Here is a 21,467-nt window from a genome sequence, read left to right on the forward strand (position 1 = left end):
GACTGGGCTGTCTTCTTGCTACCCTTGGTTCCTTTTTGCCATCCAGCTGGTTGCTGCTTGCTTTTACTACTTTACACAGAGGCAGCTGGGTTGAGCTCTAATGTAAAAGGTGATATTCTGAAGCCAGATCTCCAGCGCCCCCCCCCCAAAAAAAAAGTGACAAAGGGAATACAGCTGTTATATTTGCACTTGGGAAAACCATACGTTTGGTGCAGGACCTACGTAGGAGGAAGCTGGGGCAGCAAGGAAAGATGCAGACAGATGCATTGTCAGAAGGACTGTCAACTAATTAATCAGGACTTCCAACTTGGAGAGTGTTTCCAGAAGGCTATCATGGTTGATGATATTGAAGTGTCCGAGAGGCCCAGCGGAATCAGTAGGATCACTCTCACCAGAGTGACCCTATCAGATTATTGGACAGAATGAGTCAGTTAGTCTAAGAGATCTGAGATGACAAACCCAACAGGTGATAGCTGGAGATAGCATGGACTAGTAGGAAAGTGAAACTGGGGCAACCCAGTCAGGTGGGCAGGGTATTATTATTATTATTAATTATTATTATTATTATTAACTGGGTTGAATAGAAAAGATTCCAGAGTAGCACTAGGTCTGTGTCTGTACAGGAGCAAGACTGAAACCTCCTGTGGCTTCCTGTCCACACCTGCTATCCCACCCTGTATAGTCAAACCCACCAGCAGGGCACAGAGCACTTCCTGGTCTGTCCAATGAGGGGGTACTCATCCTGAGAATGGCTCCCCACCATGTCTCCATCCTTGGACTCTCCATGCCCTTAATAGCTCTGGTTTTGGTTGTTGTTGTAGAAGGTGGAGTGAGGCAGGTGTCTGATTGCACATGTGGATGGTTATGGACTGCCTTCTGCTATTCCTTTCCTAATGCTCTGCTTTGTTTTGTTTTGTTTTGTTTTTGTCTTCTGGCGGCCTTCCTTGGCGTTTGCAGCCGGCCTCGGTGACATCACGCAGCAACTGAATCAGAGCGAGCTGGCTGTCTTGCTGAACTTGTTGCAGAGCCAGACGGACCTTAGCGTCCCACAGATGGCTCAGCTGCTGAACATCCACTCAAACCCAGAGATGCAGCAACAGCTGGAAGCCCTCAACCAGTCCATCAATGCACTCAATGAAGCCACCACGCAGCCGCAGGACTCTCAGAAAGCGTCCGAAGAGGAAGCAGCTGTTGAGGAGCAGCCCCAGCCAGCCCAGCCGTCAGAAGAGCAAGCCACCCCGGAAGTGGCGAACACTCAGGGAGACATGCAGAGCATGCTGGCGGTTTTGCTGAGCCAGCTCATCAAGACCCAGGAGCCGGCAGGAAACGTGGAGGAGAACAACGGGGAGAAGAGCAGTGAGCTGCGGGGGCCACGGAAGACCCCCACTTTGCCTCAGGAGGAAACTACAGGTAAATAATCGCAGCATCCCCCCCTCTTGCTCCTGGGACATAAGGAGGGGAAGGATGTGGGGGCTTTCCAAGCGGTAAATAAAAAGCACTTTGAATATTCTTTAACCAAGCCTGGTAGTCTTCTCTTGAGTGTGTGTGGAATCTGGCAGCAAAATCCCCATCAGAAGTTCATGGTCAGGCTGCTCCCTCCTGCGTTAAGGCAAGACAATAATACAATCTACTTCTCCGCGTGGCTTTAAGAGTAGGAAGCCATTTGCACATCGGAATTGCCACCTGAATTTAAGTAGTGGCAGCCACTGTAAGACATATCACACAGGACTGGTTCTGACATTCAGACAGACAATCTCATGTGGATTCTACCACATTAGAAAGCAATTTGGGAGCTGACTTCGTAAATATTCTCCAGGCCTAAACTTCCATACACGTAAGAAGCTGACATGGCAGTGAGAAGGCAAGGCTAGAGCACTTGTTCTGCCTGTGCTGTCTTTCCATGTGTAAAAAAAGCATTTTAAATAAGCAGTTCTCCCCCCACATTCTGAAATGGTAGTCATGGGAGGCTTTCTGCCATGTGGGTTTCCCCCCGCCCTGAATGTTTTGATCAAGTATTGCTCATACCTCTTTGCTTGCTACACTGCATGCATGTTTAATGTACCATAACTTTCATCTTCAAATGTCATAATGCACCCTGAGAATAGGATGGAAACTCCTAAAAATTCTTTTTTGAGTCTGTGGCTAAGCTAGAAGGAAAACAGGAGCTGAACTTCTTTGTTGGGGAAATGGGTTAAGAGGAAATCTTACCCCACCTGGGTGAAGGCACAAGTTTTCTTCCTTTCGTTTGCTTTTTAAGGGAGCAAGTTTCTACTCCTTTTGTTTGCAAAGATACTCTTGAAAGCACGTTGGCAATATTTGCTGAATTCTCAGATGCCAAAGGAGAGGCTCAGCCTTATTTCCTGCGGGTGGGACTTTGGGGCTCCGCCTAGGACTTTGCAACTCCCCATGACTAGCCATAGTAAAATGAACATAGTAATATGAAGCAAATAGAATAACTTTTTTCCCCATTTTCCCTTTTTCCATTTTCTATTCATGTCACACAATGTGGGTTCCCTTGGTTAATTAAGTTTTGTTTTTGTTTCTGTTCCTTTAAAAACATCAAGAGTACACACACCTAGCCCTACATAGAATTCTGTACCTCCTACCATTTCCCTGACTTAGTAGCAGCTCTTGAAAGATCTCGGGAAGAGGCCTTTCAAGCCTTGCTATCTCAGAGCCTTCTAGTGGGCGGTCACCCGGGATCTTTTGCACACAGAGCATGACCTATGGCCCCCCTCCCCATGAGTCCGTGTCTGAAATGTTTTGATGTTTGTTCGCGTGTGACTTTTAAGATGGTGTTTAAAAGAAGTAACCATTCCACAGCCTGTCCTCACATTCTCCCACCAGAGAAGAGACCCCCCGAGCCTCCAGGACCTCCGCCGCTGCCGCCTCCGCCGCCCAACCTGGCCGAGGAGAACATCTCCAACGCAGCTCAGGACTTTAACCCGGCCGTGACGGCTGCCCTCCTCCACCTTTTATCCCAGCAAGAGGCAGGGCTGCCGAGCCACCCAGAGCACGAACCCCAAGCTGTGAGGCCTTCCTCGGATTATACCCGGTCGCAAACCTCATCCAGGACTTACAGCACCGACGGGCCCGAGGGAAGCAGCTTCGATGTCGACGAGCGGAATTCCAGCCAGACTTTAACAGCGGAGACGTCGCCTCAGACCTTGGGGAAAAGTAGGACATTTCTGGGCTCCTCAAGTCACCTCGGGGAGTCAAGCAGCTACCAGGGCGCAGGATCGGTTCAGTTCCCGGGGGACCAGGATCTCCGCTTCGCCCGGATCCCCTTAGGGATGCATTCTGCCGTTGGCCAGTCCTTCATCAAAGCCACCGAGGGGAGCAACAACACACTGGTGCACCCAGAGGCCAAAATTCACAACTACAGTGAGGTGGGAGTGGCAAACGCTAGTTCTAGTGACACAGGAACAAGTCACACGTGGGGGAACCCGGTCCAATCCGCTGCTTACGGAAAAGCCTTTCGCGGGCAGAGTAGATTGCCTCCAAGAGGAGGTCGAGGAAGAGGGTTACCTTACTAAAAATGACTGCAGAGGGGGGAATTGGTACCTTTTTTTTCAGTGGTGTTTTACCATCCTTTTCCCCTCTTGACCTTTCCAGCAGCCAGTTTGTCGGGGCAAACGACTGCCCACCTCCAGCCCACCACAGAAATGGTTTATTGTTGATACTTTCCCCTCCTGCTCCCTTTCTGCTCACCAGGCTGCTGCTGCTGCTGCTGTTCTCTCCCCCACTCCACCGTGGGGCTTTAGAATGAAGACCTTGGCCTTTTTTCCCTCTTCCTTTTTTTTTATTTTACATTTTCCCATACCCAAAGACCTACTGATTTGGGTTTCCCCACTCAAAGGTGGTGGGAGAAGGAAAGGATCCTTAAAGAAGTCATAATAATAAATTGGAAACATGAACCGAATGTGTTTGCTAGCCTTGAGCCATTTATTTGTGAGAGTGAGCCCCGCTGAGAGTCTGGAAAAAACTGAATCGTTTCCTCTGCAGCAGAATGAGGTGGCAGAAAGAGCCGTACTGCTCCTGATTGCAGGCGGGGGAACCTCCCCTTTTTGAATCCATGCGCATGAACACACACTACAACTTGCCTCCCTGCACACAGAAAGCCTAGCATACCTGGGAGTGAGATTGTAGCCCAGTCCTTCTCTCCATTGTGCTAGTCTTGCTGTTTTCCAGGAGGCAAAATTATGGGTTTGGGCCCCCCTCCCAGTGGTAAAACTCATTCTGCCGCATTGTTCCACTGTATGTGTAAGATCCAGCCTCAGTATTGCAAAGGCAATGCGTTGTTTTGTTTTCCTTTGCCTCCTTGAATTTCAAGATTTGTCAGATGGTGCCTACATACCTTTTATAATGAACTGGGAGGATTTGGTTTATGTTCTGTAAGATCCGGGATATTTCTCTCCCCACCCCGTTCTTAGCCACATCTTCTTCACATGATGAAAAGACAGGATGCTACCATTCTTCTCCTGGCTAGCTGTCCCTTGTTTTACTGTGAAAGGCCTCGTGCTGCCTCATACTCACCTTCCAGACCTTTAGCTGAACTGAATTTCTGTAGTGTCCACGAGTCCGTTGACTTTTGGATGTTTTCTTCTTCTTCTTTTTTTGAATTTTCTCTCTTAAGAATGGTGAGTGTCTTTTTGTTGGAAGTTCTTAAGGCCAAAGTTAATGGCTAAAAATAAAATAAAAACCAAAAGCTTTGTAATCCTTAAGTTCTTCAGGGTGCAGTGAGCTTAAGATCGAAGCTGAGAGCGGTCGGGGCAGACAGGAGCCGAACAAGCAGGATTGGCGTTTTCAATCTTCCGAATGGTTAACAAGTGTTTACTGTCTCTTGTGCGATTTCGTTGTTGTCAATGTTAAAAAGCAGCTCTGTCCACAGCTTTCCTCACTGATACTGCAGTGAGGATCAGTTTATATACTTTTAACGGCTTTAGCAGTTCCACCTGCTCTGGTTAATTTGTTCCCCCCCCCAAAAAAAAATATTTTGAAAGACATAGATTTTTACTGTGAAAGGACAGCAAGCCTGGTTTTTTTGTGGGGGGTGTTTGCAGGTAAAAACAAGTAGAAACTTGGAAGGGTGACTAATTTCTTGGGGTGGGGGGATCATTCCCCTTTTAAACTTGACAATGTTCAAAGGGGAGAAGCATGTCAGAAATTGCAGGGGGCAGAGGGAGTTTTAGCTCCAGCTTCTGGTCTTTACTTTACAAAAGAAGAACGGAATCTTCTTGCTTTCATATACAGGTAATACAAAAGAAAAGCTGCCTCTGTGTAGCACACTGCTGCTGAGGGCAGGGGGAAATGCCTTAAAACACATGGACAGGAGAGCCTGGTGTGGTACAAGGGAGTTGAAACGGCCTTTTTAGAAAGAGTTCTGTGGAGGTTGGGGGTAGGCACTGTTAAGTATAATATGTGCCACCTTGTATTGACAAACAAACAAAAAACCCACAACCTGCTTCCTTCAAAGTGTAGTAAGTTTGCAAAATTCCAAGTGTACATTTTGTATGTGTGTGTGTTTTTTTTAATTCAGTTATGAGTTCATGCCTAACATGCAAAGAAAAAAAAGAGAGAGAGAGAGAGTACTGTACATGCAGAATATGGTAAATAAAAAGGAGAGACTTCTCCCAGGCATTTATTTAAACATTTCTCTTTTTTTCTTTTCCCTTCTTCAGTTTCCTGATGTTTTGGGCCTTGGCATTTTTAAGCTGTCATGGAGTTCTCAGACATGTCTCTCCTCTACTCCGTCCTCTCCACCTCCCTTCCTCTCTCCACGGGAAAACACAATTGCTGCCATTCAGCCATGTGGCCATTAATTTTCTTTTTTTGCTCTTGTCATAAACCTGCTCACCTGAAGGAATTTGACCACCCTTTTCATGCAGGGTCTTGCAGATTCTGACTTAACACGCTTCCTTTACTGCCTCAGATCCTCCAAGGAAAAACTACTTAGGAAGGTATACTCTGGTATGAAGATTCCCACCCCCCCCCACCCCTTTCTAGTGTTGAGTCTCAGCAGCCATACCCAGCTGAGGAAAGTATGGAGTTTACAGAATCCAATCAGTTTTGAGTCTTTAACCCAAAGTAAGGTATCACCTTGAGTTTCAAGGGAATGAAGGGGGTAGTTCATAATAAAACCCTCCCTCATTTTGGCCCCAAAGTTCCCAGCAGCTGCGTTGCCAGTTTTCATACAAGATGGGGTTATTATTATTATTTTTAAATGCCCACGGTGACATTCCTTGAGTTGCTGCTCCTCAATTAGAATGTCACATGGAACAACTTTGCACCTGAATTGTTTACCCTTGGGCCACAGCTTATTTTGCATGACATCTGCCCTATGCTAAATGGTGGCGTCCTAGTCTTCATTGTCACGCATCCTCTTTGGGTGTTGTGTGGAAAGGGTGCATCTTTAAGGAGTCGCTGTGCCCAAGTTTAGTGTTTTAGGAGGCAAGAGAGATGATGGCGAGCATTGAAAGGGGAGTAAATATGTCCTACACATGAGGATCAGGATCCCAATAAGTCCCACTTGGATAAACTCGGGGACCCTCCTTTGGAGAATCTTAAAAAATAATAATTGTGGGGAGACGTCTGATCCATCAGATGTGGAAAAGTGTACCTATGCTGTATCGCACCAATTTTAGTTGCTTAACAAAATGGCAAATACTTCTGAGTAGCGCAAATCCTTGCTTCATAAAATCATGTTTATGCATGCACTATTTCTTACCTGACAGTCACATGGAACGACTTCACCCCTAACCTGTTGCCCCAGGTTATGACTTGTGAAAGACCTAACGCATGTAACAAACAACACAGGCAGAACTTGGCATGGCTTGGATGCAGCAGTTGGAAGCATTCAGTTGACACACGCACAAACAGGAAATAGCTAATATGTGTATGACCTGACAGAGCATGGCTGGACCTTGTCTGTCAGCAGGTACAGCCTAATCAAATCTGTTTTTTTCAGCTTCCACTACTGTTAATTAACACAGCAGTTTTACTTGTGAAATGCCAGCAGCTGGGCAGTGGAAACCCTAATGGAACATTGCTGGAGCTCATTTCCAAAAAAATTGCACAAACTTGGGGGGGGGGGGGAGAGAGAGATGACTCACACAGATCCAGGCTTTCAGATCCCCCCCCCTTTTAAAAAGACATTTCTAGCCCTTATAGTTGGGGAGATACATATGAAGTCGTGCAGGGTCTGTCGGCAGAAAACCTCAATGTACTGTACAGAGATGGCAGCAGTTTTTAAATGGAATTCCAGGAAATTCCTTGGAAAGCTCATCGGGGTGCCTAACTGAGAAGTTCACTGGTGGCAACCAAGCTTCCCTGAAATACAGCTGGCCCTCTGCTTCTGATTTTTTTTCCTGTGCAGCATACACATTTAGAAGAATATTAGGTTGCATTCTCAGTTCATGGAAGGGAAGGACAAGGCCCAAAAGATTAGCTCAGTGCCTCACACGAACTTAGCCAGGAAGCTAAGAGCTAAATTTGTGGCTCAGCTTGATTGTCCGTTATAATTAAACAAATTACACTATTACACATGCATGCGTATGAACTAAGTGTGTGCCCTGAAACATAACCCTCATTTCTCTGGAACATGCAGGAGAACATATGTGTAACTCTGAAAGAAATCCCTGAAGACGCAAAGTTTGAAAGCCCTTGTCTTGTATCTACTTCCCTACAATAAGCTGCTGTTTTCTCCTTGAGTTGTACACAGCTGTGACCCATCACATGTTCACATCTCTTCTGTATTTCTAGAATTATATTCAGCAGGCTACCAAATTCCAGCTAGTAAGCTCAGAGTAACCTGCAAATTGAAGCAGGGGAGAAGATGCAAGATGCACCGAGTTTCCATTCCAGTAGAAATGATCCAGGTGTAACCAGGAAGTGTCTCGTCTCTGCTCTGCTAGGAATGTACATGCCTGCTTTATTTGTTGTCCAAGATCCTTGTGAACCCTTGGCCAAGGCCGTGTGTACACAGTGCATTTTTAAAAAAAGTAAATTTATGTGTCCCTCACCAGAAAAAACCTCCCTACATTCTAACTTTGGCATAATTTATTATGCAGTATTTACTAATGTATAACTCTGGTTTTGCTAGCTATGAGGACCACAAGGAGATCTACAGGGCATTTGGCTCATTGCAGATCTCATTCAGCTACTTCGCTGGGTTCTGAGATTTTTGCCAAGCATTGTGCATGGCATACTTCAAAAACAGTAATTCTAAATGTTAACAAAAAGATGGCACAGGGAAAAACCACAGGGAAATGGATTTACAAGTTAGGCTCATAATACCTAAATTTTATCTCTTATATACATAGAGCTACTCCCTCCCCTAATTCCTCTGTTCATTGTTCACCCTATCTTTAATGTGCATATGTATAGTTAGCCAATGTTGCCAGATTCCAAGCATTAACAGAGCATTAATCTTCCACATGTCTCTATTCAAAATAAGCCTGCTGCTTTTAGAAGTGGTGGTCTGATACACTTGGGAGTGATCGGGAACTCCTGAGTGTATCTGATTGCTGCTGAAAGCAATTTGGTGCCTTACTGTTAGGGTAAGGCACCAAACTCAAACAGTGCCAAATTGAAATCATGACTGCAAAGGAACATTCCCTTGCAGCCTTGGTTTTATGTGTCCTGTGCCCGATGTCGGATGGGCATGGCTTGGCCCAAGTGGCAAAGCAAGCCAAATTAGGAGGGCTGATCTACCACTGATTTAAATTAAAATTAAATTAAAAATGAATTTAAATTTTAAAGGCAGGATATAACAACATCAGACTAATTGCATACATATGATCTTCCCATATGCATTCACAAGGGCTAGAACCATGCTGCTTCTTTTTCTTAAATGAAAGTCTAGAATCTCAGGCTCCAATTCTGTGCCCATGACCAAATGTCTTTGGCTGCTCCCGTGGAAAGAGCCCTGCCCATAGTTTCTCCCAGCCATCTTCGCAAGCTGCTGTTCGCTGGCGCAGCACTTTGGGTGCAGCCTTACGCTGGGGTTGTTACTCTTGGTTTTGCATTATTTCTGTCTGCAGGATTAATTTTCCTTGATTTTAATGCAAAAAGCAGTGTGCATATATTCTCGACTGCTGGCCACTTTTAAGAAACCGAATAACACTGTAAATGTGTACAATTGACATAATGTCCTTTGCTCACTGAAATGTTGGTGCAGAATCTGTGCCCCCCTCCTGGAGTTGGGGGTGTTTGAGTAATGGAGTGTTCATCTTGAATGTATCGTTGTTTCTTCCATGGATCTAATCAAATGAGCTTATCTGGGTTCCAAGAGTCTCGCTGTAGTGAGGCTCAACCAGAAATCAGATTTCTCAGCAACAAGGACTGTACACGTTCTGAACAAGTCTCTCTGATTATTCATAACAAAATTCGTATTAGTTATTATTTCTTCCACCACTTGGAACAGGTCCCCAGCCCCCCCAGCCCACCCTCAAGGAGATCACTAGCATGCAATATTTCTTCTCTGGCGCCTCTCCTGCATGATTTCTTGTATGTGTAAAACATGTTCATTCTCCTCCCACAGAACCGGAATGATTTGCCCCTCCATAATATAGATACTGACTGAAGTAAGCAGCTGCTTTGTGGGCCAAATGGACATCTCTCTTGTACTCTGTGCTTGTAGTGACATCTGGTGACATAATGCATGCCTTGCACATTATTAGAGCACCAACCAATGGCAACAGGGAAATCCACTTGCTTCCATCCAAGAATATTTAAAAACACAACTTTCAGATTCAGCTCCAATGCTAAGGTAACTAACCATGTATGGATGAAAAGATAATGGGGTTTTTATATACCAGTTTCCATAATTATGGTGTTTTGAATACCCCAACACTGCTTAGAGCAGGTATGAAGAAATTGAGCCTCCAGGTGTTGTTGGATTCCAACCTCCATCAGTCTTGGCCAGGATCGCCAATGGATAATAGGAAGTGGAAGTCCAGAACATCTGGAGGGGAACAGGTTCCCTGTCTCTGGTTGAAAGCAGCAGCTCTCCCACCCCTCCTAGAATACTGGTCCATCCACTTTTCAGATCTAAAAAGTAAACCACTACCTTCACAATAGCTTGTTCCTGGTTTTGTTTAGCTGGATGGTATGCTGGGTTGGGATGCGGAAACCACTGTGCCTCTTGGGCTTGCCGATCGAAAGGTCGGTGGTTCGAATCCCCGCGACTGGGTAAGCTCCCGTTACTCGGTCCCAGCTCCTGCCAACCTAGCAGTTCGAAAGCACGCAGTACAAGTAGATAAATAGGTACCGCTGCAACTGGAAAGGTAAACAGCATTTCTGTGCACTGCTCTGGTTTCGCCAGAAGCGGCTTAGTCATGCTGGCCACATGACCTGGAAAAAATGTCTGTGGAAGCGGACAAATGCCGGCTCCCTTGGCCTTTAAAGCGAGATGAGCACTGCAACCCCAGAGTCGTTTGCAACTGGACTTAATTGCCAGGGGTCCCTTTACCCTTTACTATGCTGGGTTTATAGAAATCCATAGAAAAGATGAAAGATATACCGCCAACAAGAAGGGAACTCAGTTTTGCAAGCTGTCCTGTGGGCAGAAGCCACATGTGGTAAGCTTGGCACAGATCTTAACACCATGATCTTCATTTTGGAGAAATGCAGAGGGGCTGGTTTGTTCATTCTTCCGTACTTCTTAATTCTGCTCCCCAATGACACATGGTGTATGTTCTAGTCTTTTGCGCTTATTCTCATTTGTTCCCCTTGCCATTGCCATCCTTGTGGCACAATTCAGCTGGCACAGCCCTTTGATAATATTAATAATCAGCTTCCACCACCAACACACACATACACACACACATAATGATTTTGCCTCCACAGTTAACAGCGTATTAAGCGAGTTTGCCCTACCCTAATCACTGGGCTGGATCCATTGGCCAATCGGAAAGTTCCACCTGTGTTGTTTTGACTTCCGACGGCACCTTTGCATGTGAGAACCATCCAGCAATTTTGCAGTCCTCAAGTGATGAATGTACGTGTGAGAATGAACCAACCCCTGGCATGGAAACCAGTGTGGTGCTGTGTGTTGTACTGAGGAGACTGGTTCAGATCCCTCCACCCTCAGTCATGAAACTCATCCAGTGATCTAGGGCCAGTTCCTGTCATCTAGTGTAACCTATTTCACTGTGTTGTGAGGATTTAAAATAAAGGTGGTTTTTTTTTTGGAGGGGGGGGGAAATTTGTGGTGCTTTGATCACCCAGGGGGAAAGGCAGGATAGAGATGTAGTAAATTAATAATCCTAAATTCCTCTAGGCACAGACTTCGCAGGGATTTTGTTCAGAATTTTTTCAGCCTCTTGACAATATCCTCCAGTATACCCGGTTATTTGTTGACAATGCTTAGGATGACTTGTTGCAAGTTTTGAAAGCTTGCAAATGTTTTAGAGCAGCTACAACTAATGCAATGGAAATTATGTTACTTTATATTTCTTATTTTATCTTCTAAAAAATTCTGTTTTGCGCATCATGGCTCCATAAAGCCCATAATACGTATATAGCTCTTAAGCGCTCGGAGCAGCTAAGTGCTCTCAGTAATCCCTCTAATCCCGCTGCAACTAAGGTAAGGCAGAGTTGTTACACCTGTACAGGGTTACCAGGTATCTTGATAGATTAGGACACGTAGGCCGATAGCAGAAAATGTCACCTGGTGACTAAAGTGTGGACCTTGGTGCCCGTGGCATCAAACCAGTGTGGTGTAGTGGTTAGAGTATTGAACTGGGAGTGTTGGGAGACCAGGATTCAAATCCCCACACAGCCATGAAGCTCCCTGGATGACCTTGGGCCAGTCGCTACCTCTTGGACTAGCCTACCTCACAGAGTTGCTGTGGAGATGCAATGAAGGCAGGGAAGGTGAGGTTTGGCGAAATTTGAGCTGAAAAATTCCAGCTGGGGACTTCTGGTTCATAGCTCACACTTTTAACTCCTAAGCTCCTTGGTTACATCTAGCTTATATCTATATATATATAACTACCCTTGCTTTTTCTCACTGCAGATGGCCATGCCCTGGAAAAGTGTAGATGACCATGCCCTTATATGCCTGATCTCAGCTCATTGAGGAGGCTCCTCCCTGATCTTCAGTAAGAAAAGAACCAAACTTTGTAAGTAACGAATGTGACACGTTGCCTTACAGGCACTTCAAAAAGGCCTCTTGCTTTATACAGTGCAGTGGCTCTGGAAAATGGAGTCCCTGCTTTGGTATGCCTTGCCCACTTTTCTGATTTCTTGCTGCCACTGAAAGGCCATCCGGTCAAGTCGCCTTCCAAATAGAGGCTCATCCCTTCCCAGCTCGGCTAACACAGTCCAGATTATGAACTGCTCACCGATCAAATAGTTCCACACCACTCAGGCAAGTAAGCCAGGTTGCAGAATGCAAGTGAAAGAGAGGAGGAGGGTGGAATTTAGTAGGAGAGATGCCCATCCTAGATATTTCAAAGCAGGGGAGGCACCCTTTTACAATGTTGCAGGCCCCACATACCAGTGGTGGATGTGACCACAGGCACAACTGGGTGACACGATGAAAGTAAATTTGACCTTCATATGTAAAAATGTAAGGCGGGCCTGCTGGATCAAGCCCATCTAGTCCAGCATCTTGTTCTCACAGTGGCCAGCCAGATGCTTGTAGGAAGACCACAAGCAGGACCTGAGCACAAGAGCACTCTCTCTTCTCCCCCACTGTGGTTTCCAGCAACTGGTATTCAGAAGCGTTACTGATGTCTAGACATCATGGCAAACAGGCCAGTTTCTTCACAGGCTCCCACGCCCCTCTCTAGTCTCCATCCAGGCAAGCAAAAGCCATGACCAGCATTGTCGGGCACTGTAATGGACTGGTTGGACGCAGAGGAATTTCAGTGGGTGGCACCAGCTAGGGAACCCCCAAGGAAAGAAGGCTCAGAGCCAGGGGATTGGTGGTGGGACAATGATGAGTAGTTAGAGGGAGAAGGTTTTTTTTGGGGGGGGGGGCGTTGTCGGAAGCTGAAGAAGTTACAAGGTTTAGTGAGAAGGGAGAGTCTGTGGCAGAGAGAAGACCAGAAGCAGGAGGGGAAGGAGGCCAAGAGGCAGAGTTGACTCAGGCTGGTGAATTTTCAAGCGTATCTTCCAATCCTGGGAGAGGAGCGGGACATTTCTGCTGAAGCTGAATACATCCATAGCAAGGGGCAGTCCAACGTATTGGACAAGGACCGCCCTAAGAGAGCCAGGAACTGTGCCCTGAGTGGTGGCACAATTCGAGGGGAGCCTGCCAGGCTGCACTCTCTCATCATCTGAGCTTTTGACATGACCAACTTACTAGGTAGATTGAGAGTGTACCCCAAAAGTGACACTACCATGGGTTACTGCTGTCTGTTAAGGGTGCTGCTGAGAGGAGACCCCTATCCCCCTCACATTTTTCAGGTAATTCTCAGAGTGGTTTAACATTCGATCCCTCGTCATAGGGAACTCTGGGAACTGAAGCTCTGTGAAGGAAATAAAAGGTAAAGGACCCCTGACAGTTAAGTCCAGTCGCGAATGACTCTGGGGTTGCGGCGCTCATCTCGCTCTATAGGCCGAGGGAGCCGACGTTTGTCTGCAGACAATTTTTCCGGGTCATGTGGCCAGCATGACTAAGCAGCTTCTGGCAAAACCAGAGCAGCGCACGGAAACGTCGTTTACCTTCCTGCCAGAGCGGTACCTATTTATCTACTTGCACTTCGACGTGATTTCGAACTGCTAGGTTGGCAGGAGCAGGGACTGAGCAACAGGAGCTCACCCCGTCATGGGGATTCAAACCACCGACCTTCCGATCAGCAAGCCCTAGGCTCAGTGGTTTAGACCACAGCACCACCTGCGTCCCTGTGAGGAATAGGGGTCTCCTAGCAACTCTCAGCAGCACCTTTAACAGACAACAGTTCCCAGGATCCTTTGGGGGAACCCATGAGTTGTTTTAAGTCGCACGATTTAAATGTATGTTGCAGATGGGGCCGTAGTCATTAATGGGTATTATTGAAGGATAGACAGCCACCAGATGGCACTCTATAACCAAAGTAGAGGAGGGGAAGGTTTAGGTTTTCTACCCCAATTCACCCCACAGCTGCCTCATCCATAACAATCCTTTGCAAATTTGTGAGAGCATAACACACACACTGCAGTTTTCAAGTCCCTGCAGAAGCAGCCTTGTAATGGAAGGCTATGTCTATACTACAGATTGAAAGCACATTAAAACCAGGTTTTAGCCATCATGCGTTCTCTAAGAACCTCTGGGATTTTTTTTGGGGGGGGGGTTAAGTGTTATTTTAATAGAAAAAGAGGTGCCAGAACTCACCATGAATGCCTCCCTTGTTCTCTTATAATAGCAATGGCACCCACCTGAGAGGTGCCGGAACTGAGTTCTGGAAAGTTCTTTTAAATTTATTTTTAAAGGACCAGATGACCCTCGGGGTTGCTTTCAACTCTACAATTCTACGATTTTATTCCATCCATGTAAAAACAAAAACAACAAAAGTAAAAATATCAGAAATTATTATTGTTATTCTTTGTTAAATTTGTATGCCACCCTATCCCCTCAGATCTCAGGACGGTTCACAACATGCAATATAAAAAAAACACAAAATACATAATAAAAATAAGAACAGAAACAAACCAATAGTACCCCGTCCCACAACACGTTTAAAAAGCCATCGGGTGTCGCTCAGCCCAAGGCCTTTTTTTCACCTGGCACCAAAAGGTGTATAAGGAAGGCACCAGGCGAACCTCATGTGCATTTCCTTAATTTGTCAACAAAATTGGAAGGTGTGAGGAGATGCCCATTAGTAGAAACATTAAGAAGTCACTATTTCCCACATTGATGAGAACCAAAGAGTCCTGGAGGTTAGTTGTGTTGATATATGAATATAATAAAGTCCCACCACACAGTATAAAAATGTTCTGAATCTTCCAAGGCTCTGGGAACTTTCGGCGCCAGATTACGTACATGTTTTTGCTTTGGTTTCACCACAAGGATATCTGCAGGCCTTGTTCTGTGTATATGCTAGTTACTGCCAACAGACACGGTGCCAACTCTCTTTAGATTGCCATTTTTTTTAGTATGACCACCCCATGTATTTAGAAGTGAAAGCTGTAGAGTCATTTGTATGGAAGTCTTTAAAAGAGCAAATACTTCCTGCTCATGGGCAACTTCGGAGGGTGGGGGCGGGGCAGGGCAAGGCCCCTCCAAACTAGGAGCTTCCCCCCACCGCACTCGCTTCCCCCCTCCACTGCTAGACTCCTGCCATCCTAGACCATCGGTCAATGTTGGCTGGGGCTGAATGAGCACCGAAGAAACACAGATTCCCCGACATGTTTTAGATGCTCATTGGTAGGCCTGATCAGGGTGACTTCACCTTCCGAGGTTAGCGGATGGTCGGAGAAAGAGACTTTTCTATAAGGGGAACTGAGTCTTTGGATTACCATCTCCAGAAATACCTATTTAATTATTTGATTCTGCTTATTGCTTGCCCCGCCCCCTCCACTAATTTTCATCTTTGTTGTTAAAATTGTTTTGTATGTTTTATTTCATCCCCCCCCCCAACAATCTCTTTAAAAATAGCAACAGTTGTTTTCAACATTAGTAATGGAAAAGCGGGCTGCAAATGCTTTAAAACTTGTTTTTGGTTTTTTAAATGTGGCTGTCCAGCTTACCTTACAAGGTTGTTTGCAAGAACCATCAAGATATTACAAGGAGCATTATGAGTGCATTAGAGAGAAGTGCTGCATGAATAACTGTTTGTGCAGTTAAATACGGGCCTTCAAAGCTGGCCAGATGGCTGGTTTTGCTCTTGATGAAAGCGGCAAGCTTTCTTTAAAAGACGCAAGAGGGCAGCACATGCCAATAAACCTTCCCAGCACTTCATGGTGGGGGGGCAGCGACTGCTCTGGCTTCCCTCTTTTGGGTTATCATGGCCTGTTAACCCCATCTGAGCTCTGTTTTGGTTTCATTCCCTTTTATCACTTGCTGAAGGAGACCTTTGAAGCCAAAGAAGTCTGCTATAGGATGCTGAGACAGAGGAGTTATCGGAGTTTCGCAGTGCAGCAAAAGGTGAAGGCATCCTTGCGATAAAATCCAAAGCTGGTTCCTGAACCAATTATTGCCACGTAGCAGGGGGCATGAAAAATCGCCTGCCTGTTTCCTGGGTTTTATATTAAGGAAACATAAAGTCAGCCATTAAGCAACCTGCATTCCATTCTAAAAAGTATGAAGAGCAATATGTTTTATATGCAGATTAGCTGATAATTTATAGAGCACCATCCGTACATGGCATTTTACAGAGTTCCCTATGTACACTGATCCAGGCAAGTCCCTGCCTCCAATGAGCTTACAATGTAACATAAGCAGTGGGGGAAGACCCTGGGCATAGTCTGAGGGCCGTGGTGCAGCTAAGCAGGACTTGCTGTGGTCAGTGTCTGGATAGGAGACCTCTTCAAAACTCCATGTTGAGTGGAAAACTCCATGTTGAGTGGAACTTGTGACCTTGAGTTCCACGATGGAAGAAAGAGAACAGAGATGTACAATACTGAAACAAATAAACAAGATGGGAGGGGAAGAGATGATAGGTAGCCACAGATGGGTGTGAGGAAACGCAGTTGCATGTACTTGGGCATAAAGATTAAGAAAAATACTTCATTGAAAAGATGAGGGCGTGAGGAAGTATTGTAAGGAAGAGAAAGAGATGGGTCACTACTTATGTGATCAGGGGGATCAGGTATAAGGGGTGGAAAGGAGGCTGGGGAGAGTCAAGTTAGAAAGCAATGAGACTGTCAGGCAACTGAGGGTGAGGCCTGCTTCTAGGGATTTTTTTTTAAAAGAAAGTTGTGAGGTCTGTTTTGTTCATTGATTGATTGACTGACTTGCCTTCAATTCGGATTCCAGCTCAGCGTTTGATTCACAGCGCTGCCTCGGGGGATATTGCTTCCTTTCAGACTACGTTTCCCCAGTCAATAAAATGGGATCTTGAGCGTTCTGGTTCCCAAGATGGTGGTGAAGGTAAAAACGATGGAGAAGGAGGGCAGGGAGCCATTTTGAGTGCCAAAAAAGAGCTGCACAAATTGATTGCTGATTACTTTCCATTCATTTTAAGTTCCCCTTTTTTAAAAAGTATATTCCACTCCTTGCTGAAGGCTCAAAATGGGCAGGTGTCAAATATGAAGAGTATTCTTTTAAAAAAAGAAAGAAAAGTATCTAACACATTTAATACTCCACGCTAAATAAATACAAGTTAACAATATTTTAATAAGCATAAATATATTGCATGCTCTTTGATGCCTGCTTTGCATCCTATCACTGTGCCTGTTATACTACACCCCATTAACTGGGTGCACCCAGCAATCCCTTTGCCACGTTGACCAAAGTCATGTTAGAACTGCTTGTCTTGCAGCTCAGTACTGAAGTTCTTAGCTAAATAAATTTTGTCTTGGGATTACCATACCAGTTAGCAGGGAGAGAGAGCTATGTACCCTAAGTACGTATGTAAAGCAGATTTGTGCCATTGACAGAAAACCCCTAATCATGTTTTGCTTGATAAATCATTTGCAGAGATGACCTACTGAGATGCACAAAACTTAATAGCTAACCAGCATGAAACTCTTGAGTTGTTTCTTTCTTACCTAGGTTCAGCCTCTTGTTGCATGTCGATATCCCGACCCCTCCCGTGATAAATAAGACACAAGACACCGTAATTAAGGTTAAATGGACAAAGGCCACAACTTTATTGGTTCCGGATGTTGAGCGGTATTGGCTTTAGGCATTGCATCTAACTGACTATATCCGACTCCAGTACGATGTGCTGGCAGTCCAGGAAGGGATAACCACTGCTGGGTGAGCCCCTGCTGCTGCACATCAGCTAAGGACTCACCCTGTGATCACCGATATGGGGCGTGCCTTAGGCCCTCACCTTCCACGGCTCTGGACACGGACACGCCCCCCCCCCGGACTCCTTTATCGAAGTACCCTTCAGCATTTGGGGGAGGTGTTGGCCCGACCTCCCCACCACCACCTAACCTTCCTGACCTTATCCAATGCCTAACCGCCAAACCAAAATTGTGACGAATTGCTACGAGGTAGGTGAAAACCACCAGGCGGAGGCCCCAGAATTTGTTCAACTACAACTCTCATCATCCTTGTCCATTGTCCATGCTAGCTGGGACTGATGGGAGTTTGAGTCTGACAACATTGCAGAGCCACAGGTTCCTCAGTGCCACTGAAATAAGTGATGCATCTGGGAACGGCATGCACCATAGAGCTATATCTGCACTGCCATAGACCTATACTGCTTTAAAAGCAGTTCACTCTTTTCAGGGATCATTGGGACTTCCAAACGGTGTCTCTGGTGTGACCACATTGTGATTTCTGTATAGATTTGTTCCCTCATATCTGGAAGGAATGTCACAGAGCTGGAACTCTGCAAATTTATTTATTTGGTTTTTCAGATCACATATGCAACATGCAACATAACAACAAGATTTCAAAGCATCTCCGGGACTTCCGTCCTCCTCTTTGTGGGTCCTATTTTTAGTTATTTCCTCCTGCATCTTTTATAATAATCCAAATCTCTCCACTGTGTCCAAAATTCACCATTAAACTACAAGTGTTATTCCAAACCTACTAACGATTTTAGCTGTTTACACAATGGTTTTTAAGATAAATTATAAATTTTCCCCATTCCTTTTTAAAATTTTAGTCTTCCTGATTTCTGATTCTTCCGGTCATTTTTGCCATTTTGGCATAACCCATCAACTTAATCTGCCAAACTGATTAAGAACTTTAAGTATGCAAACCTATGCATGTCTACTCAGGAGCAAGCCCCATTGATTCCAACCATTCTGCCCACAAATTAGCATCCATAGGATTGCAGCCCAAAGCAGCAGAATGGGAGAACGTGAAGCACAGCGGCTTTGCATTTAAGCACAAGCGTAGATATAGGAGTGGCCAGGTGCAAAAGGAGAGTTGTGCAGAAGAGGAAATATCAGCTGGTCTAGCTTACATGGCAAGAAGACAGGGGCTCCTGAACCTTTAAATTTCAGCAGGTACGGCTTGCCATGCAGGAACTGCCTGCTGAAATTCCTTCGTCTTCACAACCATTAAAAGTGAAGGTGCTCTGTCCTCTTTTTCACCTGGTCACCTTATAGAGGCAAAGAAGGGATTGTTGTTCAGTCGTGTCCGACTCTTTGTGACCCCATGGACCAGAGCACGCCAGGCACTCCTGTCTTTCGCTGCCTCCCGCAGTTTGGCCAAACTCATGCTAGTCGCTTCGAGAACACTGTCCAACCATCTCATCCTCTGTTGTCCCCTTCTCCTTGTTCCCTCCAGAAGGGATTGCATGCAAGCAAATGAGTCAGCTGCTTAATGCTCTGCACCTTGGATTGAACCAAGCAGATCGTGAGAGGAGGGGAACGCCCTGCTCTTTATCATAGTGCAGAAATGCAGCGCATTCCTAGAGGAGGCTTGAAGCGAGTAGAAGGCTGCTAGCAGCTTTTCAGGCTAGAAGCTTTTGTGGGCCTACTTACAGGGCGGTGAGGAAGGCTTATGACATTGGGAACGGTGAAAGCGAAGGTCCGTCCCTCTCTCTTATAACACCACCACCAGTTGGGGTCACCACCCTTTGTCAAACCAAGGAGGCCAAAATAAAGTACTTCTTTTCGCAACGCGTGCCTAAACTGATGGAACCTGCCACTGTAAGATGTGGACGGTGGCAAGTGGCTTTTAAAAAGACTAGGACAAACTCTCCGATAAAGGGTCTCTTGCCAACGATTCTTAGTTACCCAGAGTGGCTGGGGCAACCCAGTCAGATGGGTGGGGTATTATTATTATTATTATTATTATTATTAATTTATTAGCCTTGGTAGCTGAAAAGAGACCTTCTACCCATATGGCAGAGGGAGAACGATTTTGATTCCTGGAAAAGTGGAGATGAACAGGGGGTGGTCCTCTCCATCAGGCCCTGCTTGTTGACAAGCACATAAGCCATCATGACTGTATGTCACCTCCCAGGGTCAGTGGCAGTACTCTGTCTATTGGGAGTGGCAACTGAGGAGAGCACTCTTGTGCTCAGGTCTCCTCCCACAGCTAAGTCCTTCTTTTGGGGGGCACCACCCACCCCCCTCTCTCTCTCTGTGTGTGTTTGTGTTTGTGTGTGAACTCCCAAGCCCTCACCCCCTCCTCCCCTTGACTTACCTCCCCCCTCCCCTTCCCCAGTTCCACCCCACCTTCCCTGCCAAGATGGCTTGATTAAAAAGCCGCTGCTCCTGGAATAGCTGCACAGCTGGTGATCCTGTCAGCACCCCTGAGCAGAAAGTCGCTGAAGATTAAAATCTCCAATTAGCGGGAACGTGAAGCCGGCAAGAAATGCGGCAGATTCCAAAGCTTGGGAACACCTTGATAGGGCTTCTTCCGCGCAGGATTGGGAATAAGCCCACTTATGGCCGGATTTGGTGTTCCATGTTGGTTTATGTTGCCCGCTGTTGGTGTGGATATTTATGCTATTGCTACTCAGTCTTCCCAGACGTGGCTTTCTTTTCACCCTGGGAGCCCCTCTCCAAGGCTACCACTTTAAACTCCTGAAATGTGAGATTATTAACGCAAACGTTTGTTTAGAACTTGGGCGTTTCGCGGTTTGCTTTTCTGAGAGTTGCATTCCTGATCCTCGCCAGATTCTCGTGGCCCAAAGCCTAGTTGACGGTGCAATCCTGTGCGTGTTTGCTCAGAAGTAATTCTCGCTGTGTTCGATTAGGTTTACTCTCCGGAAAGGGGACATAGGATTGCAGCCTAAATTGCTAATCCTTGTGAATGTAAGGAGTCAACATTATATTTAAAAAGGTGTTATCAAACACTTGACCCACCCATTAGCACAGAATTTAAAACCATGGATTCTGCATGATACCTTACAATTAGCTTGGAATATGAGCTCATGAATATCTGGCTCCATCCTGGACAGCTACTATAGCTGTTGTGGGTCATTGTAGATTATTGTGTGTGTTTATACAGAAATAAAACGTTGAAATGGAATGTTACACAGTTTAACGTTTCCCCCCCTTTACTTCAGCATGGTTAAAGGACAAAAGCTGTCTTGGATTTGTGCCATTGACAGTGACACAAATACAGAATATCAAGAGCTTGCCAGAGTGGTGTGCATTCTGCCACGGAACCTCTGCACAAGTGTAAATACTCTATTGTGCCTCTTTCCTTCCTGCTCCCAGGCTGTTAGCAGGTTGAGGGTGATTTAAGCTGGGGAATCGGCATGAGGGAAAGGGTTGAGGCTCCTTCCCTCAGAACCATAGTCCTGATCCAAATCTGTGAGTCTTGACAGCTGCTTTTAACCAAAGAAAAATATTTACTGAGATCAAATCATGGATCTCTTGAGTCGGGTTTATTTTGGTCCATAGAATTTGGACCCCAAGGGATTGGGGTTACGTATATAGCAGCTGTGGAATAGGAA

The 21,467-nt window shown here is 45.7% G+C and overlaps 1 protein-coding gene across 2 annotated transcripts in view; it reads left to right on the forward strand.

Moving 5' to 3' along the window:
• CDK12 (cyclin dependent kinase 12) overlaps positions 1 to 4,717 on the forward strand; it is a 30,799-nt gene extending 26,082 nt beyond the window's left edge. Inside the window, exons 13-14 of one of the 2 annotated variants that reach the window (XM_033171217.1) lie at positions 958 to 1,410; positions 2,824 to 4,717. In XM_033171217.1, the coding sequence (XP_033027108.1) occupies positions 958 to 1,410; positions 2,824 to 3,536 (1,166 nt within the window). In that variant the 3' untranslated portion in view covers positions 3,537 to 4,717. The remainder of the gene's footprint in view (positions 1 to 957; positions 1,411 to 2,823) is intronic. The other variant, XM_033171218.1, reaches the window with a different exon arrangement.
• Positions 4,718 to 21,467: the final 16,750 nt, after the last annotated feature.

This window comes from Lacerta agilis, chromosome 14, assembly GCF_009819535.1.
Source record: "Lacerta agilis isolate rLacAgi1 chromosome 14, rLacAgi1.pri, whole genome shotgun sequence".
In the NCBI taxonomy this organism is placed as follows: Eukaryota; Metazoa; Chordata; class Lepidosauria; order Squamata; family Lacertidae; genus Lacerta; species Lacerta agilis.